The sequence below is a fragment of the Pteropus alecto genome, unplaced genomic scaffold (assembly GCF_000325575.1).
Source record: "Pteropus alecto unplaced genomic scaffold, ASM32557v1 scaffold134, whole genome shotgun sequence".
Taxonomy (NCBI): Eukaryota; Metazoa; Chordata; class Mammalia; order Chiroptera; family Pteropodidae; genus Pteropus; species Pteropus alecto.
The window spans coordinates 1,023,570-1,050,153 of NW_006436283.1; the positions used below are offsets into that span (position 1 = coordinate 1,023,570).

General features: G+C 56.3%; 1 protein-coding gene, 2 long non-coding RNA genes and 1 pseudogene across 4 annotated transcripts; 3 read left to right on the plus strand and 1 right to left on the minus strand.

Moving 5' to 3' along the window:
• The first annotated feature begins 31 nt into the window (after positions 1-31).
• On the plus strand, positions 32-2,318 carry ACTG1 (actin gamma 1). Its single transcript, XM_006926907.2, has 4 exons — positions 32-430; positions 707-1,145; positions 1,240-1,421; positions 1,510-2,318. The coding sequence occupies exons 1-4, from the start codon at positions 68-70 to the stop codon at positions 1,651-1,653; spliced, it is 1,128 nt and encodes a 375-aa protein (XP_006926969.2). The 5' UTR covers positions 32-67; the 3' UTR covers positions 1,654-2,318.
• An 8,549-nt stretch (positions 2,319-10,867) lies between these two features.
• LOC112480183 lies at positions 10,868-10,986 on the plus strand (annotated as a pseudogene).
• Positions 10,987-16,903: 5,917 nt separating this feature from the next.
• On the minus strand, positions 16,904-19,225 carry LOC112480054. Of its 2 annotated transcripts, none has more exons than XR_003046481.1 (3): positions 19,089-19,225; positions 17,828-17,889; positions 16,904-17,704 (listed from the first exon to the last, which is right to left on the minus strand). It is a non-coding gene; the product is annotated as an uncharacterized LOC112480054 (long non-coding RNA). The 2 variants fall into 2 exon arrangements; XR_003046482.1 differs by having other exon boundaries at positions 17,828-17,911.
• A 3,333-nt stretch (positions 19,226-22,558) lies between these two features.
• LOC112480003 lies at positions 22,559-26,584 on the plus strand. The gene is made up of 3 exons (XR_003046400.1): positions 22,559-25,421; positions 26,048-26,213; positions 26,502-26,584. It is a non-coding gene; the product is annotated as an uncharacterized LOC112480003 (long non-coding RNA).

The window sequence follows — 26,584 nt, forward strand, 5'->3', positions numbered from 1 at the left end:
CTTGGCGCGGACGTCGTTCCGGGGCGGAGCGCCCGCCTGAGCCGGTCGCATCTTCACGCAGATCGCCATGGAAGAAGAAATCGCCGCGCTCGTCATCGATAATGGCTCTGGCATGTGCAAAGCTGGCTTTGCTGGGGACGACGCCCCCCGGGCCGTGTTCCCCTCCATCGTCGGGCGCCCCCGACACCAAGGCGTCATGGTGGGCATGGGGCAGAAGGACAGCTACGTGGGCGACGAGGCCCAGAGCAAGCGTGGCATCCTGACTCTCAAGTACCCCATCGAGCACGGCATTGTCACCAACTGGGATGACATGGAGAAGATCTGGCACCACACTTTCTACAACGAGCTGCGTGTGGCCCCTGAGGAGCACCCCGTGCTGCTGACCGAGGCGCCCCTGAACCCCAAGGCCAACCGTGAGAAGATGACTCAGGTAGGCGCTGCCTTGCGACTCCATCCTGTCCGTTCACAAGTCATTTTCTGTCGAGCTGCGTTTTCTGAAATTCAAGGATTTCTTTCACTATTTCCAGGGTTCTGTTCCTCTCCTGGCATTTCCTCCCTGAAGTCTCAAGGTTTCTTGTTTGTGTTTGCTTGCTGCTTTTTCCTTTCTCCACACATCACATTTGTGGCATGCCGGCATGCAGCGTGTGAGCATGGGGTGGGCCAGGGCCCTGGCTTTTGGCTAAGGAGTCTGTTGTCTCTTGTCCAGATCATGTTCGAGACCTTCAACACCCCAGCCATGTACGTGGCCATCCAGGCCGTGCTGTCCCTGTACGCCTCTGGCCGTACCACTGGTATTGTCATGGACTCTGGGGATGGGGTCACCCACACTGTGCCCATCTACGAGGGCTACGCCCTCCCCCACGCCATTCTGCGTCTGGACCTGGCCGGCCGGGACCTGACGGACTACCTCATGAAGATCCTCACGGAGCGGGGCTACAGCTTCACCACCACGGCCGAGCGGGAGATCGTGCGTGACATCAAGGAGAAGCTGTGCTACGTTGCCCTGGACTTCGAGCAGGAGATGGCCACCGCTGCGTCTTCGTCCTCCCTGGAGAAGAGCTACGAGCTGCCCGACGGGCAGGTGATCACCATCGGCAACGAGCGCTTCCGGTGTCCGGAGGCTCTGTTCCAGCCCTCCTTCCTGGGTAGGTGTTGACTCCCGGTGAGGCTTGCGAGGGCTGCGCTGCCCTTCACCTGGAGAGGGAGGCACGGTGCTGACAGGACAGCTTTGTCTCCTAGGTATGGAGTCCTCTGGCATTCACGAGACCACCTTCAACTCCATCATGAAGTGTGACGTCGACATCCGGAAGGACCTGTACGCCAACACGGTGCTGTCTGGGGGCACCACCATGTACCCCGGCATCGCCGACAGGATGCAGAAGGAGATCACGGCGCTGGCCCCGAGCACGATGAAGATCAAGGTGGGTTCAGTGTGGCCGTGGGCGTGGCCCGGGAGGCCTTGCCGGGCAGGCGGTGCCTGGAGCTAAAGCCACGCTCTTGCCTTTGCAGATCATCGCTCCGCCAGAGCGCAAGTACTCGGTGTGGATCGGCGGCTCCATCCTGGCCTCGCTGTCCACCTTCCAGCAGATGTGGATCAGCAAACAGGAGTACGACGAGTCCGGCCCCTCCATCGTGCACCGCAAATGCTTCTAAACGGACTGCAGGCAGATGCTACGCATCTGCTGCATGAGTTCATCACAAGCATAAAATTTGCCCTGGCAAACGTACACACCTCGTGCTAGCCTCATGAAACTGGAATAAGCCTTTGAAAAGAAATTTGTCCTTGAAGCTTGTATCTGATATCAGCACTGGATTGTAGGCCTGGTTGCTGATTTTGACCTTGTATCAAGTTTAACTGTTCCTTTGGTACACGTTTAATGCCCTGTACATGTCTTTGATTTAAACCCTAGCACACGCGGCTCGGTCACTCGGCTGAAGCGAGCGGCTGGATGAGGATCTGAGACCCCGCGTTTGACCGGTGCAGGGTGTTAGCGTGCAGAGCCGCCCGGTTCCAGGATTTCTGTAGAGGCTGGCGAGTCCTGAACCAGTTGTCATTTCTGTCCTGCCGGTCTGAGGGCATTGGGACCTGCTCTCCTTCCTTAGCTGACGTTTTCCCGCCGGACACCCTGGGGGTTTACTTGCCTTGAGTTGGAAAACAGTTTGCATTCACACATGTAAATTTACTCATCCTTTTAATTTATGTAAGGTTTTTGTACCCAATTCTTGGAGATGACAAATTTTGTTTTTTTTTTACTGTCATGTGAGACCGTCAGGCCCCAGCAACACATTGTGAGGAAAATAAAAAGTGCCGCAGTGAACGCGCAGGTGGCTGTTGTGGGGTGCGGGGTGGGGGTGGGGGGCTTGTGCCTGAGGCATCCCCGGGGCAGGTGGCGCAGCGACTGGGGCGAAGAGCTCGCTTCAGGAGCGAGGAGCCCCAGTGAGCAGCTGGGCACTCTGGGAGTCCCTCAGGCTGGGACCTGGGAGTTGCGTCTCGGGTACCTAGCGTTGGCATGCGATGAGGCCCGGTGAAGCACGTGGGGCTTCGGGGTGGCGGAGGGGTTGCAGGCTGCTTGCCTCTGCGAGTGGAAGGCAAAGGCGACTGGAACTGCTGTGCTCTGGGACTCTGGGACTCGCAGGCTGGCAGGTGCTGGTGCGGTCGGTGTGACAAGTGCCACCCTCCTCAACAGCTTGTTCTCCACAGCTGGACCTTGTTTCTGACCTTGCTTCATGGTCCATGCATCTGGTGGCAGATGGGGGTCTTCCACAGCTCTTAGAGTTTTGGAACTTTGTGTTTTCGCAGGTCAGGGAGTAAGATTTCTAACTAGACGGGGGAGGGGGGTGCAGGACAAGGACTTGGAGAACCTGAAAGGAGTTATCGAAGCGGGTGGAAGCGAATCTCAGCGGGGATGGTTGTGCGTTCTCGCTCCACCTCTAACTGCATGGGGAGGTGGCGAGGGGCCCCAAGGACACGTGACTGGAGCGGGGTTACGAAGGGCCTGCCCAGAAAGTGGACGGTGCCAAGCACAGGCCTCCACCCTCGCTCACGGGGACCCTGGAATTCCCTTCGGTCCTGGGCAGTGTTAAACTTTCAGTCCGGACTAAAAGTCTCTGGCACTGAGTGGACCCAGGGAACAATAGACTGGACCGGGTGCCAAGTCGATTTGACGGCCGGGGCGAGGAGGAAGGTGGCTGTCGGGTGCGGCCACACTGCCTGGCCTTAACCTGGTGCCGCCCTTCCTGGTCTTGCGGCTGCTGGGGCTGTTACTGTGTGGGTCTGTGCCCCCCAAACAGACCTACCCATGGAGGTGAAGACTCACGAGGCCCCTCCACACACACCCTGCACGCGGGGGCGGGGTGGGGGTCACGGGGCAGCCCCCCCACCCGCCTGTGGGTTAACAAGATTTCTGCAGGACAAAAGACACAGGCCTTTTTTTGTGGCGCTCTGGGGATGGCAGCCAGCTGCCCAACCCGACCTCTGCCCACTCAGTGAAGGAGTGTGGGCTGTCTGCTATGGGGTGCCGTGGGGGCCTCCGGGCCCAGCCTGTCCTAGGGCGTGGCACCCGGCCCGTGGCCTGCTGGCCGCGGGCGCATCCGCCCCAAAGAGGCTTCCCTGCCGTGACCGCCCTCGACCCTTGTGAGGACGTCATCTCTGGCCCGCCACCCCCCCCCATGAAAGTTGTACCTGTCCTGGGAGCCCTGAGCATGGGGTGCATGCGCCCCAATGCCCAGCTTTGAAAAAGGAGAGGGGGCTTGGGAGAAGAGAGCCGCTGGGGCCACCCACCGTGACTTGGAAGTATGAATCAGCTCAAATCAAAGCGTTTCGCCCACGCCCACGAAGGGAAAGGGAAACCGCGTTGATAGTTGACAGTCCACAGTCAGGACGGGCACAAGGGATTAACCCCCAGACTACGGGAACCTCAAATCATGAAACAGCAAAGTCTGCAGCCACGGGCCCGGCAGAGCGAACGCACAGGAAGCTGAAACCTCAAAGGCTGACTGTCATAAACACCAGTCAGTGGAAGCTTCCAGAAGGGGTGCCTCCGTGGAGAAGAGTCTCAGATACTGGGGTCTGGGTACCTCTGAAAGGCTCCCCTTCGCTGGGGCGACCGGGTGTCCCGATGGTGAGGCGGAGTGAGGAGTGGACTCGGGAGCAGGAGGCCGGAACCGCTGACCTGCAGGGCCAGGGGGCCTGACCACACGCCCAGAGCATGACCAGCAGCCGTTCCAACCCACACTCCCCGTCCCTGGGAGAGAGGTGGACACTGTGTTTTATTGGATGCAATTTCAAGTTCAAGGCCCTCTCATCCCAAGTGGCCAGTGTTTTAGTTGTGGACAGACTGTTTGAAGGAGAGAGTGTGAGAACTCACACTGGAGAGGCTGCTGTCTGGTGACAGACCGGCCTCCAGGATCCTCTCTGGTTAGAAGCCCCCCCAGAGCCCCAGAAGCCTCCCCACGGGGTGTTCTCCTCTGAGAAGCACATGAGCCACTGATGCTGGGGGGTCACCTGCTGCACACAGAGCCCCCCCAGTGTCCCCAACAATGGTGCTGCCCTGCAGCCTCATCCCCCAACAACCAGCCATCCAGCTGTCCCTCTGGGAAGCTCCCCTCTCAGTTCCCTGCCGGGCCCCCTACGAGGGGTGCCCTATGGGGGGGCCACCCCGGTGCACAGCCAGTGTTGCAATGGGACGTGGTTTAGGTAATGAAATCGGAGTCACGAGCAGCGTGGGGTGGCCCTGCTCTCTCTTCCCTCTGCTCTGGGGCCACAGCGTTGCAGGCGTAGGCTTTGCCGTCAGCCCGGAGGCCTGAGGGGCCAGCAGAGCCAGCTGGATGGATGCACAGCGTGAATAAGACAGGAGCCCTTCCCTGCTGCTGTGAGTCCATGACGCTGGTCACTTGTTACACGGCGTCACTGGGCCTCTCCTGCCTGACACAGCATCACAGTATATGCAGGTGCCACCCCTGTGTCCCTCGTCTGTCTCCCTCCCTGGCGCCTCGTCCCTTCCATGGTCTCTGTGTCTGCCTTTATGCCAGGACCACACTGTTTTAAAAAAGATTTTTTTTTAAAAATTGTGGTAAAATATACATAACATAAAATGTGTCCTTACAATAGCACCAGAAATAATTAATTAGGCATTAACCAAAGGGGTAAGGACTTACACAATGAAAACTACAAATCCCTGCTGAGAGAGAACTTTCAGAAGACACACCGCAGTGAGACACACAGTGTTTGTGGGTGGGAAGAGTTGGTGTCACCATTACTACCCAAGCAATCTGCAGACTCGATGCAATCCTGTCCGAATCCTGATGACTTTTTTTTGCAGAAACAGAAAAGCCCATCCTGAAATTCACATGGAATCTCAAGGGACCCCAAAGAGCCAAAACGATCTTGAAATAAGGAATTAAAAACGGGAAGACTCACGCTTCCTGATTTAAAAACTTACTACGAAGCTACGGTCATTAAAACAGTGTGGTCCTGGCATAAAGGCAGACACAGAGACCATGGAAGGGACGAGGCGCCAAAGATACGCCCTCCCACGTGCGGTCAGATGATGTGGACAAGGGAGCCGAGACCACTCGACAGGGGCTTCTCATCAAACGGGGCTGGGAAAACGGGGAGAAAGAAGCTGGACCCTTACCTAGCACCGTACGCAAAGATCAGCTCAGAAGGGATCCAGGACTTAAACGTGAGATCTAAAACAACAAAACTCTGGGAAGACAACACGGGCCAAAAGCGTCACGACGCTGGGTTTGGCGATGATTTCTGGGATTTTACACCAAAGCCACAGGTATCAAAAGAAAAACAATAGAGAATTTAAGTGCCTGGGTTATTTCACTGAACACGGTGTCCTCGGGGTTCCTCACCCACTCTGTCGAACGTCCTTCGTTTCTAAGGCCGAGGCTCTGTTTCGTGTGCAGACCTCATTGTGTCTGTCCACTCATCCGCTGATGGACACGGGCCGTTTCTGCGACTCGGCTGAGCGCAGGTGCCCCGCCTCCATCTGCGTGGACGTGGAGCTGGCCGTCCAGGACTCTGAGGCGCCGACCCAGCCATAAGGATTCCGGCACCACGTGCCTCCTCTTCCCGTGACACGGTCTCCCCAGAGTAGAGGTCGACATGAAGCTGGACGTCTGGGCCCCCGCTCCCAGGGGAGGGGGTGACTCAGCCGTCCCAAGGTGAAGCCTCAGCAGTGACCAGCGCACTGGTCCCGCCCTGTCCGGGCCACCTGCCCCTCCCCCAGCCGCGACTGCCCCAGCATCACACCCACCCTTTGCCCCTGCCCTGTCCTTTCTAGAAACGCAGCCTGTGCTTCCTGGGGTAGGGGTGGGGGGCGCTCTGGGATCCCAAGACCCTGGGATCCTGCCCTGGGTCCCATCCAGTGCTGTCGCCAGCGTGGGGAGCAGGGCCCCGGACACGGCTCCGCGTCAGCCTGGCCGCCACCCAGGGGCCGCAGCATTTCGGCTTGACCGCTAGTCCACAGCCCTCCTTGCTTCATCTCTGTCTGCCCAGGCCAGGCGCGCTGCTGCTGGCCGGTGAGGACAAGGGGACCGGTCATTGCGGACCAGCTGGCCCCCGCCGAGGAAGGCAGAGCCCAAGGCAGCAGGACTGAAACTGCCCTGGAGAGGAGGCCCTGGGGGCCGCGTCCCCCCAGCAGGACAGGAGGGGCCAGTCCTCAGACTTCCCGTCCGCTTCGTAGGGCTGGTAAAGAACCAGGGGCGCCCTGGGGGCACGAAGGGCCCCACAGCTGTTGCTCCCTCACTGTGACCGCAGCACTTGGCCGCTTTGGACTGGTCTCCTCAGAGCCCCTGTCCCCACGAGGGATGGCCCCTGCCATGTAGAAGGTCTGAAGGAAACTCCGGGACGCAGACACGTATTTATTGAAAGAAGAACGCGTTACGTCTGACTGCGAAGGCGGAACATTCGAACTCAGGCAAATTAGTGCGAAAAGCCGAGGTCGCCGCCCATCCAGGAAGAGTTTGTGGGCGCGTGGGAACGGGCTTCATTTTTTTTGTGCTTTAAAAAAGACGAAGATATGGACTAGTCTGTGCTCTCCCAAGTTAAACGTATCTTTCTACGTTTTTCTTTCTTTTTCTTCCCTCCCTTTCTTCCTTCTCTAATCTTTTAATTTTAGGACAGTTTTAGATTTACGGAAAAGTTGCAAGGATAGTACGCAGAGTTCCCGCACCCCCTGCACCCAGGGCCTCACATCTTACTCCCGTGTGGCGCGTTTGTTACAATTCACGAGCCAAGTGACACATTTTTATTAACCAGAGTCCATCCTTTATTCATATTTCTTCGTTTTTAGCTCATTGTCACTTTTCTGCTCCAGGATCCCACGTGACATTTAGTCGTCACATCTGGTGGGCTGCGTCTCTCAGACGGTCCTTGTTTTGGGTGACCTTGACAGTTGCGAGCAGTGCTGGGTGGGGACTCCGTAGACTGTCCCTCTGCTGGGATTCGCCTGACCTTCCTCACGATCAGTCTGGGCTCATGCCTTTCAGGGAGAAAGACCACAGGGCCAAGCACCCTTCTCATCAAGTGACATCAAGGCTCCGTGCTCTCCATTCCTCACGGCTGATGTGACCTTGGCCTCCTGGCTGAGGTGTTGGCCAGGTGTCTCCACTGCAGAGTTTCTGGAAGCAGATGTTCTACGTACATGATCATACCCTGTGGATGAGGAACGTCTTACTGTTTCTCTCACATGCATTTGCCTTTAATTTGACTCACTGATTACTGCTCGCCTGGTACTGGCTCACATCTCCAGCCCGACACCCAGCAGAGTGGCAGGAGCCACTTGTCTTGCTCCTTGTCACAGCATGCTCTCAGTCCGTCGTCGTTCAGGACGGTCGGCTGTGGCTTTTCCACGGGCGCTCTGTATCAGATTCAGGAAGCGTTCATCAAGTTTTATTTTGATGAGTTTTGTTTCCATCATAAATGGGTCACATAATGTTCCCTCATCATTGAGAAGATCGTGTACTTTCTTTTCATTTATTTTTATCGTGGTGAATTTCACATCGACTGACTTTCGAATGGTAAACCAACCTCGGGTTCCTGGGATAAACCCCGCTCACTGTGACGCCTCCGTCTGTCACAGGCTGCCGCCTGAGTCTGCCAGGGCGCCACGGGTTCCCCTGGCGGTCGTTTTGAGACATATCCCTTTGCAGGTTAGTGGTCTTTTCTTGTAGTCTATTTGCCAAATCCGAGGGTTAACGTTGGCCTGAAAAATGAGCCGAAGGGTGTTTCCTCTTCTATATTCTGAAAGAGTTTGTAGAACACTGTTTGGTATTTTCTCATCCTTGGATGTTTGACAGAATTTTCCGATGGAGCCGTGTGGGCCTGGAGTTTGTAATGTACGCATGTGTGCATCTGTGTGTGTGTGTGCACATATGTATGTACATACATAATTTTGCTTCTATCAGTTTTGGCAATTTGTGTTATTTCAAGAAATTTGTTTTGTATAATTTGTCAGACTTACTGGCATGAAGTTGTCTATACGCTGTTTTATTACCCTTTTAATGTGTATATGATCTGCGGAATATCCACTCTTTTTCCTGATATTGGTAATATGTGATTTTTCCCTTTTTTATCTTGACCAGTTTTATTAGTTTGCAGTGGCTGCCATAATAAAGTACCACATACTGGGTGGCTTAAACAATCAAAGTTTATTTTCTCACAATTCTGGAGGCCAAAGTCGCAGAGCAAGGTGTCGGCAGGGCCGTTCTCCTGAGGCCTCTCTCCGCGGCCGCCTCCTCCCCGTGTCCTCGCATGGCTGTCCCTCCGCATGGGCCTGTGTCCTCATCTCGTCCTTTTACAAGGACTCCTGTCGTACAGGATGGGGCCCACCCCACGGCCTCATTCTAACCGATCCCCTCTTTTAAGATACTCTCTCCAAACGCCGTCGCATTCTGAGAGGCTGGGGGTTAAGGCCTCAACACGTGAATTTCGAGGGGACACGATTCAGCTAGAGGTTTATCAAAATTATCGAACTTTTCAAAGAACTAGCTTTCGATTTCACTGCTTTTTCTCCATTGCTTATTCATTTTCTGTATCATTATCATCGATTTTCGCCATTCTCTTCGTCCTTCTATTTTGGGTTTAATTTGCTCTTCTTTTGTCCAGTTCTTAAGATAGAAGCATAGATCATTGATTTAGGACCTTTCTTTTTTTAAAAAAAATACAAAGACATAAACTGTATATATCTTCAGCACTGTTTTAGCCACATTTCCAAAATTTTGATATATTGTTTTTGATACCATCTGATTCAAAACATGTTATAATCTCTCTTGTGGTTTCTTTTGTAATCCATGGTTTATTTAGAAATATGCTTACTTTCAAAGATTTTTAATTTTTCCAGAACGTCTGTTGTTGATTTCTACTTTAATTCCATTGTGGTCAGAGAACAATCCTTTTGGATTTATTAAAACGTGTTTTATAGCCCAGAATTTGGTCACTCTTAGTACATTCTCTAGGTGCACTTGAAAAGGAAGTGCATTCTGCCATGTCGGGTGTGTTTTATTCTGCGGATGTTCCGTGCAGTTTGAACGGCGTTGAGCGTCCAAGTCTTCCAGGCCCTTGCTAATTTCTTCTTCAATCGTTATCTCAATTTCTGAGAGGAAGTTGACATTTCCAGTTCTACTTGTGACTGTTCTGTGAGATTTCGCCTCATTCATTTGGAGCTTTGTTACATACCTTTAGAATTATTATTACATTTTTACCTCCGATAATATTCCTCGTCCTTAAAATCTACACCGTCTCACATTAACATAGCAAGCTTTTCTCTTACGGTTAGTGTTTGCACAGCACAGCATATTCCATTTTTTAAATATTAACCTATTTACATTTAAAGCGTGTTTCTGCTTTAAAGTAAACTATATTTTAAAGAAAGTCAGAAGAGAAAGAAAATTCGCCTGCCCGACTCCCATCGTGGGCACTCTCTCTCTCTCTCCATGCAGCTTGTAGCTTCCAGTATCATTTCTCATAGTGCAGGTCCGCTGGCCATGAGTCATCTCAGGTTTTTTTTTTTTGTCTAAAAAGTTTGATTTTGCCTTCATTTTCGAAGGGCCTTTTTTTTTTTTTTAATATGGAATTCTATGTTGATGGATTTTTTTTTTCCTTTTAGCAATTTATTTCATTGTCTTCTTGTTTGCATTGTTTCTTACTTAAGTCTGCAGTCATTCTTACCCTTGCTTCCCGAAATAATGAGTATTTTTTCACTCTGGCTACTTTTAAGCTTTTCTCTTTCTCACTTGTTTTCAAAATTTTGATTTAAACGTGTGCTGGTGTGTATGTGTGTGTGTGTGTTCAAATTTTGCTTGGGATTTGTCAATTTCATTGTCTTCTTGTTTGCATTGTTTCTTACTTAAGTCTGCAGTCATTCTTACCCTTGCTTCCCGAAATAATGAGTATTTTTTCACTCTGGCTACTTTTAAGCTTTTCTCTTTCTCACTTGTTTTCAAAATTTTGATTTAAACGTGTGCTGGTGTGTATGTGTGTGTGTGTGTTCAAATTTTGCTTGGGATTTGTCAAATATTTGCATCTGTGAGTTTATAGTTTTCAATAAATTTAGAAAAATGTCGGCCATTTTTTCTTCACAAATTGTATGTTCTGTCATTGCCTCCTGTCCTTCTGGATCCCAGTTCCATATATGTCAGACTAATTGCTGTTGTCCTGCAGGTGGCTGAGGTTCTACTTGTTTTTCACAGTCTCTGCCAGTGATTTAGTTTGCACTATTTCTATTGTTATGTCCCCAGGCTCACTGATATTTTGTTTGGCTTGTCTATCTGCTGCTATTAAGCCCACAGTTCATTTTTAATTTCAAGTATTGTATTTTTCAGCATTAGATGTTCCATTTTGTTTTAAATTCTTTTAGTTTACGGGCACGCCACCCTGAATAAGCCCGATCCCATCTGATCTCGGGAGCTAAGCAGGGTCGGGCCTGGTTAGTACTTGGATGGGAGACCACCTAGGAAGACTAGGTGCTGCAGGCATAAAAAATTTTTTTAAAAATAAGGGATTGTTAACTGACAATGTCTTTGCAATCTGGGAGGTCAACCAAGGGTTGCCTTGTCTAAAATAAATAAATACATAAATTCTTGAACATGTAAAACCTCTGTTTTAAAACCCTTGTCTGCTGATCCCACCGTCTCTTTCATACCCGGGTCTGTTTCTGTCGGCTGCTTTTTCTCCTGGTTATGAATCACATTTTCCTGCTTCTACATGTCTAGTCGCTTTCACCCAATGCTGAACATTGTAAATGTTATAGTCTTGAATCTCTGGATTTCATTGTCTTTTTTTTTTTTAGAGTGTTGGAGTTTGTTTTGACAGGAAGTCAGCTCATGGCAGAGCAGTTTGATCTTTCTGAGGTGATTTGAAAGCTTTGTTAAAACGAGCCTAGATCCGCCTTTGATTCTGGGATTGTCTAGACCGGCGGCTCATGTGACTCTTGCGGAATCTTCACCAAATGTGCCGAGTGCTTAATGAGGTCCCACGGGAGCCCAAGTGCCTCTCGGTCCCCGGTGAGCTTGGCTTGCAGCTCTCTGGGAGCCGTTCCTCGCTGGGTCTCGTGGGTTTCCTTGCACACGCATTTAAGCCTAGAGGGGCCTCCGTGTCGAGGCTGGAGCTGATGCCACCTTCGCGTGGGCACGGCCCGCAGTCCCGACCGCCTCAGCCTCGCCAAGCTCCAGTCTCCGTGTCTCAACTCAGGGAGCCTCTGTGCTCTGTGCCTTAGTCCACACAGGGCCTCCAGGCGCCAGCGAGGCCACCGCAGGGATCGCCTCCCAGGAGCCACAGTCCACACGCAGCTGCTTCCTGCATTTTCTTCCCTGTTTTCTCCTTACCCCACACCCTTACCCCACGTTGGCCAGAAGCAGACGCCCCTTCTATGCTTTGCAGTAATGACACCGACATCTTTTCACACATAAGGGGGATGCTTTTCCATGACCTGATTTTTCTTTTATCAGCATGTTAGTGACATGTTGCGTTACACAAGTCGTCTACAGTACTCAGTACGGTCACATGCTGCACAAGTTTGTCTCCAGGAGCTGAAGGAGAACAGAATCTGTCACCCCGAAACACGTCTTTTGGCATAAGGATTATTTTAGCTGTTTATTTTTAAGAAAGAGCAGGCAAGGGAGAGGCTCTGAAAACTGAGCAGAAGTTACTCACTTGTAAGAGACATGGACATTTGTGTGGGGAGCGTCCGTGTGTGCGGGGTCTCCCCGGCTGTCCCAGGAAGGGGGAGGTGACCTCATCTCTAGAAACTCTTATCGATGCAGAAGCAACGACTGAAATCTGCATAGTGACCTTGCCCGTCACGGTCAAGGCCAACCACAGCAACCTGGTTTCCTGCTCTCTCAGAACCTTCCCAGGGTGGGTGGTCATGTGGCCTGTTCTGGCCAGTGTGGCCTGAGGGAGAATTCGCAGCAGGGACTTCTGGGAGGTTTCTTTCTATAAAAGGGGACGGATATGGCTGGCCCTGCTTTTTCCTCCTTTCTTCATGCCTTGACCGTGGAGGTGTATGAAATGTTTGGAGTTCCAGCAGCCAGCTTGTAAACCATGAGGACAAAAGTCCAAGTCCACCTGCGACAGAAGACAAAGCGAAAAGACCGAGAGCGTCCAGGGCCCTGATGGGGACACTCCACCTCTGGAGTTCTGGTCGTACGAGGGAAATAAGCCCCTGCGCGTTTACTCCCGTTAATCGGGCGTTCTGCTGCTTGCATTTGAATTTATCCCCAGCTGGTACCCCGTTCTCAGCTGGCGTACCTTGGGCCAGGTGAGATTTGCACGGTGCCCGATGGCTCTGTCACGTACTACAACGTTCATCACAGGCCATGTCCTCAGTGAGGATTTTTGGTTGTAAGCAACAGGTCCCCAACCCTGCATGACAAAGTGAGACGACATGGTTTGGGGAACGAGATCGGGCAGCCCGCCGAAGCCACCGAGAGCTGTTCCTGGCAGGTGGGCAGGAGCCGAGGAAGCCGGCATCTGGCCTGGTGCACCCAGAGTGGTCCAGTTGTGGGGTCCCCTGCCTTTGTACCCTCTACTGTGGGGACCCAAACTCTCAGTGCCGCTGCTGCTGGTCCAAAGAATCTACTTCTTTCTGTCACTACCTCAAGACACAAGGTCTCAATGGGAACATCTGACCTGCCAGCATAGGCCGAGCTGCAGGGCTGGGGCAGGCAGTGGTCTTTGGCCCTTGCATGGAGCTTCTAACTAGCCAGATGCTTCAGGCACAAATTGATCAGGGCTCTGCAGGCTTCTCTCTGGTCTTCTCAGCTCTGCCCGTCCCAGCTGCCTGCTTTGTGCTTGCGTTGGCCTCTTTCAAGGTGGCAAAGTAACTGCGGATCTGCCCTCCCCTACACTGCGCCTAGGCTCAGGCGAGACTAGACCCAAAGTCCCCAGCGGTGCCGCTGATCTGCGGTCAGGGAAACTGTGTTCTGATTGGCCGACACCTGGACAGCCTGACCAATCAGCTGGGGGAGACAGTATTGACCTCCCTGCATATAGGGGCAGCTGGGGGCAGGCCCCGTGGTGGCCGATGTGGGGAGCATGGCTGATGGGAGGCCACCCCAACAGGCGGGAAGCGGCGACGGCAGTGGTTAAGAGCGCGGCTTCGCAGCCCGCCTGCCAGGTTGGGATCTTGGCTGTGCCACCGAACGGCTGCGCCGTGCCATCTCAGCGAGGTCACTCAGCCTCTTCGTGCCTCGGTTTCCTCACCCGTGTGATCTCGCAGTGCACAGGGGGAGCAAGACCTTTGGGCTGGGGCACCACGTGCAACGAATGCCAGGAGGACCGGGGAGCTGCCTGGGCCAGGCCGGGGCCCGCCCCCGCCCGCTGTCCTCCGTCGGGCGCGGGCCGCCGTGGCCACAGTGCCTCCGCTCTCCGGTCTCACAGCTGGCTCCTGTGGGCACCGCGGCATCCGCTCCGCCTTCTGCTTTGGGTGGCACGTCGCTTCTGCGTGTGGCTTTCCTGGGTGGTCCTGGCTCAGGGTCTCCCACACTGCTGGGTCCACGGTCTCTGATGACTTAACGGAACGGGCTCACGTGGCTGCTGGCCGGAGGCCTCTGTTTCTCGCAGGGCAGAAGTGACAGCTGCAGTGTCTCACGACCTAATCTCAGAAGCGCCATCGGCTCTGCCCTGTTCCACAGGTCACATAGCTGACCCCGGTGCAGTGTGGGAGGGGACCCCAGGGCATAGGACCAGGGGCCATCCCAGGAGCCCACCACAGGTGGCTGCTGCTTTGCAGGTGTCTCCTGGCTACATGTTTGTTACTAAGATGCCTCGGGTCCACTCAAAGCAGGTTGATGGCCACTCCTAGAAAGTAAAAGGTGGCTCTTTTGCTGGGATTCTTCTGGAATCCTTTCTCAGGAAGCCCTGCAGGCTCTGACGGCTTCGGCCTGTCCAGCATAGACACAGAATTCTCTTGGACACTTTCTCTGATTCTTTTTCCTGAAAACATTCATTCGCTGCAAGAAAGTCCCTTTGCGTGATGCTCACAGATCTTGCCTGTCTTGGCTGTTTAGGCAAAGGAATAAATGCACTGTCCCCACAGCCTCATCGGGCCCAGCGCCTCGCCCCGCCCCAGGCACCGCTGTCCTGCCAGCTGGGGATGGGGGAGAGAGGCCAGCTGCTGGGGACAGCAGCAGCCACTGCACAGTGAGTGGCCCAGAGCCACGCCGGGCGTGTCAGGGAGTCTGGGACAGCTTCCAGTGCTGGGGACCTGCTGCACCAGCCACCCAGAGTCAGGAGATACTGTCAGTTCTCGTTTCTGCCGGGCCCCTGTACAGGTCCTGCCCATTTTAAAGATAAATTAGATGCCTCAAAGTCAAGAACGTCAGGCCATGACTCAGAGGGTGGGGGAGGGGATGGAGCGGTGATTGATCGGCTCTTTAATGAGCATTTCGGGGGCTGCTCTGGCTGCTTCCTGCCAACTGCACAGTGCCCCTGGGCTAATGAGGGGCAGGTCGAGAGTGTAGTCCCCCCACCAACTTGGCACCCACCGGCCAGGCTGGCTAGTGCTTCGGGAACATCAGATGCAGTCTGCGCTGGGAAAGAGACGGGGCAGGCAGCAGGGGGCCGTCCTGGCGGGGAAGGTCTTGCTGGCATCCTCGCGTGTGGCTGTACAGTGCGGCGACAGCTCAGGGCTCCTGCACAGCCGGAGCTGAGCCTGGGTTTCTTGAGGAGCTGGCATGAGGCCCCCTCCCCTCCAACTGGGTCCTCCACGCAAACCTGCAAGGGCTTGGGGGGCCTGTCCTGCCTCTCACCGTGGGCGCCTTTTCCCACCAACACCAGCCATGACCACCCTGCAATGTTTGCAAGTCTGCCAGGTGAGAAGGAGGCCTCAGGTCGTCTGCACGTGCATGTCTGATTTCCGGAGGGCGGAGCCTCTTCCCAGCCGTCTGGGGCCGTCCTGGAGTGTCTGTTCACCGCCGCTGCCTCTTTCCTACCGAAGTGCTGCTGTCTTCCTCGTGGGTTGATAGAGGCCCCTCGATCCGCTGAGAAAATCAACGTTTCATCGTGTAAGACGCGTAGTGGCCGCGAGCCCACAGCACTGGCTCTGATGCAGGGCCGGGAGGGAGGACCTCGACAGGAAAGGGGGTCTACGGATCTATATGGATTTGTGGTCACTACGTTATTGTCAGTGAATACTTGGAGAGGGCCTCCTGGGAGCCAGGCAGGATGCAGCTGGGAACACAATGGGCAGAAAGAACTCCTGTCCCAGTTGAGGGAAACACCACGAAAGACGAAAGACAAGGACACTGTGGTGTGTTAGAGCTCGAGGAACAAAGCTCGGACTGGCACGGGGAGGAGATGGGAGAGGCGGGGTCCAAGTTCAAAGAGGAGGCCGGAGGCAAACATTCGAGCAAAGGTTTGAGAAGACGGGGACCGCTAGCGGCAAGGGGGAGGAGCATGCCCCAGAGGGTGAGGGCAGCTGGGCGCACTCCAGGAGCTGCAGGGAGGCCATGGGGCCATGCGATGGTGGTACGTGGGGCAGGGAGGTCAGATTAGGTGAGGCCTGCGAGTCCCCAGAAGGCTTTGGTGGGTGTTGGTTCTCTGGGTGCAGTGTGGCAGCTGGGCAAGGGCACCGGCAGGAGCAGAGCCACTCAGGTTTCCCCAGGTGTGAGAGGCAGAGCCCCGCCTGGCTGGGTCCCGCCCCCTCCCCCCTCCCCGCCCGCCCCGCGCAGGTTGGGGCATTTCTGACCTACACCCGGGCAGCCCTTGGGGATCAAAGGCCTCTCTGCAACAGGGAGGAGGGAGGCAGATGGGGGTGATAGGTTCCCCGGGTTCTTCCGGTCACAGATCCCTACGGCCGGGGGTGGGGCATTGTGCTCAGGGGCGAGGTGTGGCCTGCCCTGCCACTCCCATCGGTCTCCAAAGGGCTCCTTGCACCCGGCTAGGCTCTCCGCGTGGAGGGAGTGCGGGCCAACACCTGCTCGCCGGTCTGCTCACTCAGCCCATCCCCCTTCCTGGAGGCCCCACAGTCCTGGAGGGCTCCCCTGGGCTGCCCCGGGGCCTCGGTCTAGGTCAGCTGGGTCAGGGTCACGTGCAAGGGACTTCTCCGCGTTGAGGCTGCGGGTCCCCGCGGCCTTTGTGCACAGCCCCACCCGGCCGGACAGGGGCGGAGGCGGGGCCCGAGGGTAGGGCTGCGCGGGCGGCAGGGCCGCCGGACCCTGCGGGAGGCCGGGCTTCCCTGGGAAGGGGCCAGATCCTGTCCCGGAAGATCCCCGGCCCCCGCGCGCCCTTCAGAACCCTCGATAAGTTATCTCCGCGGAAGGGGCGGGCGTCGCAGACGCCTTGATTCTGTCCGTTATTGTCCCAAGCAGAGCTGACTAAGTGAAAATTGTCCCGAAGCCTTTCCTCTTAACCTTGGCGCTTGGCTGCCAGGTTGGGGGAGGGGTGGGGGGAGGGACGGAAGAGGACCCGCAGGGAGAGAGGAGGGAGGAGAGGGGAGGGGAGGGGAGGGGGGCAGCACGCCACGGGCAGTGAGGGCTGGCCCGCCCCGAACCGGGGAGCACGCGATCCGCCGCCGAGACTCTCCGCTGTCTCGCGCCCGCCTGAGTAGGGGGCCGACAGGGACCCCCGCCGTTGCGGCCTCGAGGGCCAGGGCCGCCTTTGTCTCTGGATAATGGGACTCCTCTTGCCTAATGTCGCAGCCAGATGTCGCCCACCGGGCTCCGAGGGGGCCGTCTCGTAAATTCTGCGTCTCCCTTTTGTAGTGAGCGTTTATTCTCTTACAATAATGACAGCTCCGCGGCAAAACAGGGCTTCCACCTCCCAGTCCTGGTTAGAAGTTCGGGGTGCCCAGGGTGCGTGGGATGGCAGGGCGTGAGGGGGTCCCCGCACTGCCGGAGAGGGGCAGCACGTTTGCGAGACCCTCGGGAGGTAGGGCCGGGGACGGATTTCAAAAGAAGACCCCGAGGAACCCGGGGACTCCCCTGCAGCAACCTCCAGGTGGCGAGGAATGGGTCGCGCGCGGCGCCCAGTGCGCACGCGCTTGTCCTCTCCCCGCCCACCGCACTCCCATTGGCAGCTGAGCTACCGCCCTCTGTGATTGGCCCGGAAGGCCGCACTCTCCGCCAATGGGTGCGCGGCTCCTGGCAGGCCTGGCCGCGCTGCTGCTTAGGTGGCTTGGGTTGTGGCCGGGTCGCATGCGGGCCGCCGGCGCAGGGCCCGCGTGGTCGCTCCTTAAACTCTCTCGCAGCCGCCCTTCAGGGAGGGAAATGAGGCCGCGAGTGAGCCCGCGATCCTGGTCGCCTCTGATAATGGACCTGTGCATAGACCCGCAGACTGCCCGACATGACCCCCACCCCACGCTGGCCGGGGACTGACCTGGGCGACCCTCGCAGGGTTTCGCAGTAGCCTCCTGCCATCTCTCTTTCCTCGCTGCTATCCTGCCATTCCAAAAAACAGGGCCTTAGAAAGCAAACAAGTTTACACTTAAGAAAACCAATAGTATTACCAAAAATGAGCGGCAGTCATCTTTAGGTGGTGGCATTGGAGGTAAATACAAAACGTTTTCTTTCTCAGTATTTTATAAATTATTTTCAACAAATATATAGTTTCTAACGGAAATGTTACTTTTTAAAATTAGCGCTATACTAAATAACAATAATGAAAATAAGAAGCGTTGGCGAGGATGTAGAGAAATTGGAACCTTCATGCAGTGCTGGTGCAGCCATTATGGAAAAGTTTGTCCTGTGATAGCATGGGTGGGCCTCGAAGACATTATGCTGAGTGACATAAGTGAGACATAAAAGGACAAATGCTGTATGATTCCAGTTATATGAAACATCTAGAATAGTCAAATTCATTGAGACAGAAGGTAGGTTAAGCTTAGGAAGACCCAGGGGGTGGAAGAAAGGGGCATATAACTTAAAGCGACAAGGTTTCAGTGGGATGATGAAAGTTCTGGAGATGGTGGTGATGTGACCTCTGCACAACACCGATTGTGCTTAATGTCACTGAACTGCATACTTAACAATGGTTTTCAAATAGTAAATTTTATGTTACACATATTTCACCACGTTAAAAAGTCAGTGATGTCATATAGCCAAACCATGGACTTGCGCGCTTTAAGTGGGTGAATTCTGTGGTATGGGAAGTAAGTTTCAACGAAGCCGTGAAAACATTTAAAGCCCTAAGACTGGAAACAGTGTCTCTTTGCTCCAAAAGTACTCTTGGACCGCACTTTTGTGTGGTAGGATTCAAGTTCAGAGGGCGGTGTCTATTACCTCTGGGTGGGCTAGGACGCCCTGCTGTACTAGGTAGGTGTGTGCAACTCCGCTACAGTTCTCCATCCCACCAAGTGAACGGTGAAGGGCGGGATGCCTCACTAGGAGGCAAGCATTCCCTACCAGAGGCCGTGGCCATTCCAGAGACATGGCCCGGGGCACACGACTTCACCGGATGGGGATAAAAACAGACCCAGTTCCTGCTCCGTGCCCCTCCCCCAGCTCCGAGCTGGAGCTGCCTCCGCGCCTCCCCAGCCCCGCCGTCTGGGAGCCCCAGGCAGACACCCAGCAGAATCACCCCAAGAGGCGTCTTACATTTTACTACCACAGGGAAGCTCCCTTTTTGGTTCCCAAGTTACCTGCGATCTAATCAGGAACACGGGGTGCCGGGAGAGTCGGGGGCGCTGGCCTACGGGATCCCAAGGCCGGGTGCGGGAGAGCCGCCAGCTTTCCCGCCCAGCGGGTGCGCCACCCACGCAGCCCCGCACTTCGGGTCCTTCGGGTCGGCCGCCTTCCCCGTCACGGCCCCTGGAGGGCGCCCCCGCACCGTTCCTACCCGCTCTCCGCTCCTCGGGGCCTGTGGCGGTTGATCTCTTGGTTCACGCCTCATGATAGACCCAAGGATGGGCGCGGCAGGCCGCAAAGGCGGCTTTAGACCTGGTCCCCAAACGCACCCAGCGGCGACATCTGCACCGCAGCTCGCGACGTCGGGACAGAAAGGCAGCAAAAGCTCAGTGGACGGAGTACCGCCTTTCCTTTTAGGGCCCTGCGCCTCCCTGTTACCTACTTCGGAGCTCAGTTCCTCTGCAAGCAAACGGGGGCTAGGCCTACCCTCCCCAGGGGGTGCCTGTAACTCGGCCTGAACACTCACGTCTCTTAAGACGCCTCATTAGGTGGCCCGACCCCACACCCTTTCCCCAACGCCTTAGTGCCTCAAAACTCTACCCAAGGAGGAGGCAGATGCTCTCAACAGGTGACGTACAAGATCAAAGAAAGCTAGCGTCACCCTCTCCTTGTCCCCTGCCCAGCAGCTGGGCCTGGGATTGAGGCTGCCTCAGGTGGCTGGGCTGGAAGGGGCAGCACCCACACTGAGGCCCTAGCCACGGGCTGTAGCATCTGCAAGGGGCTCCTCACCACCTCTCCTTGAAGTAGCCCCAGTCCCAGGCTCACTTCTGGAAGTGGAACCCTCAGGCACCCCCACCCCAGACGTTGGACATACCCTTTCTCAGCCTCTGCCCCTCAGTCCCGCGTGCCAGCAGACAAAGATTTACTGCTGACCACTCCGTCCTACGTGGGATTTTGCTGATGAGACGCCCGTCTGCCTTGGATGGCCCAGTAACAGTCACTTGACATCAAGGGACAGATGCAGTCTGGCTGTCCAGGGTGACAGTGAGATCATCTCTGCCATGGCATAGGATGAGCAAAGGCACTTTGGTGAGAGCCTGTGGCAAGGCTGGCGGCTGGGCTGGGAAGCTGGCCCCACTCACCGAAACCCTGCCGCCCCCAGCAATGGCCCAAAGATCCCCCATGAGGCCCCAGTTTTCCGGGGAAGGGCATCTGAGGAAGGAGCCTTGTCACTCTGGCTGGAGTCGGGGGACTGGGAGCAACTTGGGCAGAGGGGTGCTCCTGCAGCTGCTTGGGCTCCCAGCTGGGGGCCAGCCCTGGGTCAGCTGGGTCGCAGAGCAGCCGGCCCCTAAATCATTCTCGGGCTACCCAAGGGGGAGGCTTCCGCTCCAGGTGGGTGTCCGGCCGCCCTCGCTATCACCTCTGCAGTCTGTTTCCTCTTTCCTTGGCCCCCCGGGGCAGCCTCCTCTCTCGGGTGGAGCCTCCCAGCTTCCGGAGGCCTCCATGTGGGAGCAACAAAATGCTTTTGAAAAGGCGCTGCGGTGTCAGGCAGCGCTGGTGCCTCACAGAGCGGTGTGGCAGGCCGCCGAGAAGCCCAGAGCGCCTGGATCTTGGACAGAGAAATGGGTCTCGGCGTGGTGGGGTGGGCAGGCGCCAGTCCTCACGTTTCCTCCACGTCAGCCCCAATAACTCGCCCCAGCATCCCCGGGCCGGCTTTTGCTTTTGCCCCATGCCTCTCCGTCCCTCCATCCCTCCCTTCCTCACTGTGGCCAGCACAGAGGGTCCCGGCCCCCAAAGAGCAGGGGAAGGGGCACGTCCTGCTTCTCTTCACCCTGAACCCTTGCCGGGGAGACACCCCCTTGGCTCTGCTCCCCTCTAACTTCCCCTTCACTGGGCTTCCAGCCACCCTGATGGGGCCTGTTTAATTGATTCAATTTGTCCAACAGTAAAAACACTCCACAGATGTCAGCCTCCCAGCTCCCCACCCCCAGGGAGCCAGCAGACACCTGCCAAGGACCTGCGGCTGGGAGTCCTTCCAGGGGCCACTGCAGGCTGCAGGGGAGGCCTCTGACCCCCATGTGCTTGTTGGGAGCTGGAGTGGGCTGCCTGGCGCGTGGGAGCCGAGGAGCCACCTATGGCTGAGGGGCTGCTCCACGGACTACACAGAGAAGCACTCTGAATGCTGGGCACATTAAAACCTGTCTTTCCCAGGTCCAGGCTGGTGACCTTGAAGATGACTGTTATTTTGGTCAAGCTGCCATCCTTGGGCCACTGTCAAGGCTCCATCTTCTCTATCGACATCCTCTCCATCAACACTGGTGTGGGGGTTCCAGGTCAATGGGGGATGGGAGAGGCACTGTGAATTCCCTGGGGCTTAACTCCTTCCCCTGCAGGGACACCCCGCCATGTCTTGATGGTCTCCTTGATGGCCACCTGATGGAAGGAAAGGAGCTGAGCCTGGGGCACCAGCTGGCAGGGGACCTCAGGCCCGAGTCTAGAGGTCAGGAGCCCAGTGTCCACAGCCTGGGCAGCACTGCAGCCTGTCTGCCTGGGGGGTGGGGGTGGGGTGCGGCCACCACCTCACTGGGACATGCTTCCAGGAGGTTTCTGGCGGGGAAGGTGGTGGGCTGGGAGAAAGGCAGACCAGACTTGAACCCCTGACCCCCTAGCCCAGCCCCCGGCTCCTGGGGCCACCACTCTGCACCCCAGAGTGAGGGCACTGGGAAGAGTGGCTGAAGAAGGAGGATGATTTAGGAGTTTGCACAGCTGGCCTGGCGGAGGCAGGGCTTCTGCCCCACCCCCCACCCAGCCCCATCTGGGACAAGAACCCCCAGCCATGATTAGAAAAGGTCCGTCACTCTGAATATGATCTCTGGTTAGCAAAATCCGGACACCTAGTCTCGCCTCCTAGGTGATCTCCCACGTGCTCGCTTTCAGGAGAAATCAGAGCTTTTCTACCACAGATTGGTTATATTTTAAAGAGTCCGAGCGCTTTTTTTATGGGCTCTTCTCCACAATTCCCAAGAGGCATGGAGAAAGCGAGGGGAAGGCAACAGAGGGCTGAGAACTGAAAGGGCTTCCGCAAGGTCAGCCTCTACGCAGGCCGCGTTTCAGGCCGTTGATTCTTCCTCCGCTGTGTGAGCAAGTTGGGGGTGAGGGGGTGGGGAGGGGGCGGCAAGAAGGGCCAGGGTCCCAAGCGGCCACCTAGGAGGGACTTCGGACGCGGCCAACATGCTCGCCACAGGGTTCCGGGCGGCCCTGACCGGGGCTCCGGGGTGGGGGCTGCTGCTGTGCGGGGGAGGAAAGAACAAAAGGGAGCCCCGCCCCTTCCCGGGGCTGGCTTGCGGCGGCCAATCGGCGCGACCGCTGCCGACAACGCTCTCTGATTGGCTGCGCGGCAGCCAATCGGGCTCAGGGGCCGAGAGCCCGTGTGGTCCCACGTGGGGCGGCGCGCGGCTGTTCGCCGTGGTTCGCAGGCCGCGGTGGGCGGGGTGTGCGGATACCGGGAGCACCACGGGGACGAGACGGCGTCCTGCGCCCCGCCCCGGCGCTCCCGGGACCCCCTCCCCGAGGAACACCTCGCTGCCCCCAGCCGTCCCAGAGGGTCCCCGAGCGCCCTTTGCACGAGAAGCGCTGCGCTATCTTTGGTCATCTGTTCTGCCCCCATCGCTCACACGGAGGTGAAGCGACAGCCTCAAAGCCCCCAGCCTGTTAGAATGGAGGCCGCTGGGGGCCGGGCTTCCTGATTCCGCCGCTCAGCGCGTCCCCGCCCCACCCGGGGGCCTGGGCGCGGGGCTCCTCACCCACCGCTGTACCCCCTGAAGGCTATCCTCGGGAACGGGGGAAAAAGGAGCTTGTCACCAGGGTTTGGCCGGGAGGCTGAAGCAGGTCAGGTGGAAGGAAGGAAGAGACAGTCTGCCGGGTCTGCTGTGGGGGGCTGCAGGGGCCAGACTGGGTCACCTCATTCATTGATTGGGTCAGTTATTGACGCCTTCTACTGTCCTGGGGATACAAACAGCTCGGGCCTCGGGGGGAAGCTTCTCCCTAGTTTTCATTAGTTTCCCCTCCCAGCTACTCCAAGTGGAACGTTCAGGAATGTTCTTTGATATGGGTAACTGACACGGTCTTACATTTTTATGGCACCCTCAGACAGGGCATTTGAGGAGAGTTGAATAAATGGAAAATGAATGAATTAAAATAGAAATGGTGCGGTGCCCAGGGCCAGCAACAAAGGGGAGCTATGACCACCCCTGACCTGAAGGGCAGCTGTAGCCCCTAGGAGAGACCCACCCACCAGAGCTGTGACCTTGGGGAGAGGGACACAGCAACGTGGGAGGGAGGAGCCTGGCCATTGATATACTGACCTCGCTTTCCTCCCGCAAGTTCTTTTTTCTTTTCTTTTTCTTTCTTTCTTTTCTTTTTTCTTTTTTTTGTCTGCAGATTCCTCACTGGCTGAATCTAGCCCCAACTGGGGCAAAGGAGTCCCCATGGATACTGTGTCTACGGGTCGGCCTCAGGCCGGGGGGCAGGGCAGTTGGCCCAGTGCCGCGCTAAGGTGTCCAGCATCTGTTCTGAAGTGCGAATCAAAGCATCCTAGACACGTTGCTGTTTCCTTCGTGCGCAGTGACGCACCCACATAAGCGAAACCCGCGTGCGTCCTATGCACAGGCAACCTTGAAATGGGCGGGGCAGGGCTCGGCTGGGCCCCTTCCTCCTGCAGAACCACCCGGACCTGTCCGGGAGCGGGAAGACAGCCTGCAAGTGGCGATGCAAGCGGTGGGCAGAGCAGTGGATCAGCAGCCTGACTGTCAGCACATGTAGGCCACAGAGTTCAGGTGCCTCCTCCTCCAGGAGGCCCTTCTGGATGCTCTGTTTTTATTAAACAGTTGTAACAGGGCACGGTTGGAACTGTCAGTTCCCAGGGTGGGGACCGATCTCGTTCACCATTGTCCATCACGGTGCCTGCATCCACCAGGCGCTCAGCACACACCGGAGGGTGAACGGACCATGCATTTTGCTTGGTGAGGCCAGAGCAGGACTTCTGTCCAAGGCAAGGGGTATTTATTCACTCGACAAACTTTTCCAGGGGGGCCTTTCTCTACTCGGCCAGGGCTCAGCCTGAAGAAGCCCCAAGGAGGAAAGGACGTGTTCCAGGTGTGAAGTTCGTGGTTCAACACCAGAGGCATACGGAGTTTCAGGGCGACACAGCCCGAGCCTAGGACCTTCGAGAGTTCAGGGGGGAGAGGACTCCTGGCAGAATGGGCATGAGAGAAGGAGGTGGCACTTAAGGTGGCTTCGAAGGGTAGGTAGGAGTTGGAGCAGTGGAAAAGGGAAGACAGGCAAGGGAGGTGAAGCGACAGAGTCCACGGACGCGGCATCGGGGACTCGGCTGTGCGCATGCCCCACCTCTGTCCCCGGAGTCGGGGGCCTGGGCGGGCACCCCTCCCCCTTGATCCCCCACGTGTCACACGGTGGGAACGATAGGATTGTGGGGCAGGTAGAAAGAGCATGTATGTGATGTGCTTAGCGCGGTTTTGTACTTGATAATTACGGGCTCAGGAAATACACAGGAGCTTCATTATTAGCATTCGCTGCAGTCGGGGAGCTGGTGGTGGGTCTGGTGGGATTCTAGGAGCCTGTGGGGCGGGCAGGGAGGGTGTAGAGAGTGGAGATGGCTCTCAGGGACAGTACGGTTGCCTATCATTCCTCCATCACGTGCGCAGATGTCACTAATCCATCAGACATTCTTTCCTGCAGAGCCCAGAGGTAGCCTCTGAGTCCTTCCAGCACATTCTCCAGGCAGCCTTCTTATCAGCCACAGCTGGCACATAGATGACCCTGTTTGCCAGCCTTGACTCAACCGGCATCAGAAGTTGGGATTTGACGGCCTAGAATAGGAAGCGCCAATTCTAGACCTGGTCTCTTTGAGCCTAAGCCATCCCCAGTCCTGTTTCCCATGGGGAAGAAAGGCAGGTGGCTGGATAGCACTTAGGAGCAGCAGCTGGCGTGAGGGGTCGGACGTGTAGGTGTCCTTGGAGCTGTCACTGTCGGAACAGCCCGACTCAAGGCCAGGGAGGCCAGTGTGGTGGCGCCTGTCAAGGTTGAAGAGACTGGACCAGAGGAGCAAAGAGCACATGGCTGCTGGGACCACAAGGGGACACCACAGAGCCCGGAGTCTCAGGGCAGGAAGGCGAGTGCGGCCTGAATAGAAAAGGGAGTGGAGGAGGAGGAATAGGGCTGGTCTGGGGGTTACAGTGACCAGCCATCCTACAGACCCTCACTCTGCACCCCCACTTTGTAAATTCATCTAAAAACTGGAGGCGAAGGCACCGATCTCAAGCTTACAGGTGGGTGGTTTCTCTGCTCCGTACACCCCTGTATCCACCACCTCCATCCAGATGCCTTCCAGCCCCCAGAGGCTCCCTCGTGCCCACTCCGATCCCAAACCCCAGAAGAGCGCCCGTGTGCACCCCCGGAGACTAGTTATGCCTGATCTTTGTATTCATATTAACAGGCCACACTGACTGTCCTTCAGGCTGGCCTCTTTCGCTCAATATAAGCTATGCGACTCACGTGTCCTTGTCCCTGTCCGTTCTGTGGTTCCGCCACACTGCGTTCTGTCGTATGGGGCACCACAGTTTATCTCCTGTTGAGGGACATGTGGGCTAACTCCAAAGTTTACCAGTAGTACTGCCAGGAACATTCTAGTGCATGTCTTCTGGGTTTGTGCCCAGTAGTGTGGGTCCTGGTGAAGCCAAGCTTCAGTTTTAGTAGGTACCATCGGTTCTCCAAGTGGCAGTCCTGACCGCCACTGTCCCTGGTAGCGTGGGTGGATTCTGGTGGCTCCACACTTGCAGTCGTCTGCCCTATACTGTTAGCTGTTTGGGGTTGGGATGTACCCCATCTCTAGATCATCCCAGTGCCCCTGTGAATGGAGCGCCTACTTGGGGGCGGGTGTCATCACTGTTTGCAGGACAGAAAGAGAGAGCGTCCGAGAAGCGGGACCGCACCACCAGCAGGCGCTGGAACTGCTTCTGGAATCCAGTCGCAGTCCTCATGCCTGAGACCAGAACTCAGGAGATGGCATGTGGCCGGCGTGGAGAGCTGGAAGGGCCTGGGGCCTGGAGCTCCAGGGCAAGGTCAGGACAGCAGAGAGAGCTGGGGCCCCTGAGCACTGGGGGAGGGCAGGGGAGGAGGGCGGGAGAGCAGGGCTGTGGGGGCAGAGGAAGGGTCGGGGGAGGGCGGCGGTGTCAGCGGGGTCAGCATCCACGTGGCAGGGGTTTGCTGGTGCACACTTGTGCCCAGGCTCCGAGCTGGGTGCAGGGACACAATGGTGACCACACACAGGCAGGAGCCCTGCCTTCATGTTAATGACAGTCCTGGGAAGCAGGCAATCAAGGAAATCCACAATAAATACATAATTACAGGCTGTGATGAGCTCTCCGTGCTGTGAGAGGGCCTGACCTGGCAGCGACATCAGGACTGAGAATGAACCAGCCTCAGAGATCAC

Coding starts and splice junctions, on each gene's coding strand:
- ACTG1 (XM_006926907.2), top strand. CDS start 68: ATGGAAGAAGAAATCGCCGCGCTCGTCATCGATAATGGCTCTGGCATG. Junction 1,146..1,239: donor GTTCCAGCCCTCCTTCCTGG/GTAGGTGTTGAC, acceptor TTTGTCTCCTAG/GTATGGAGTCCTCTGGCATT. Junction 1,422..1,509: donor CGAGCACGATGAAGATCAAG/GTGGGTTCAGTG, acceptor TTGCCTTTGCAG/ATCATCGCTCCGCCAGAGCG.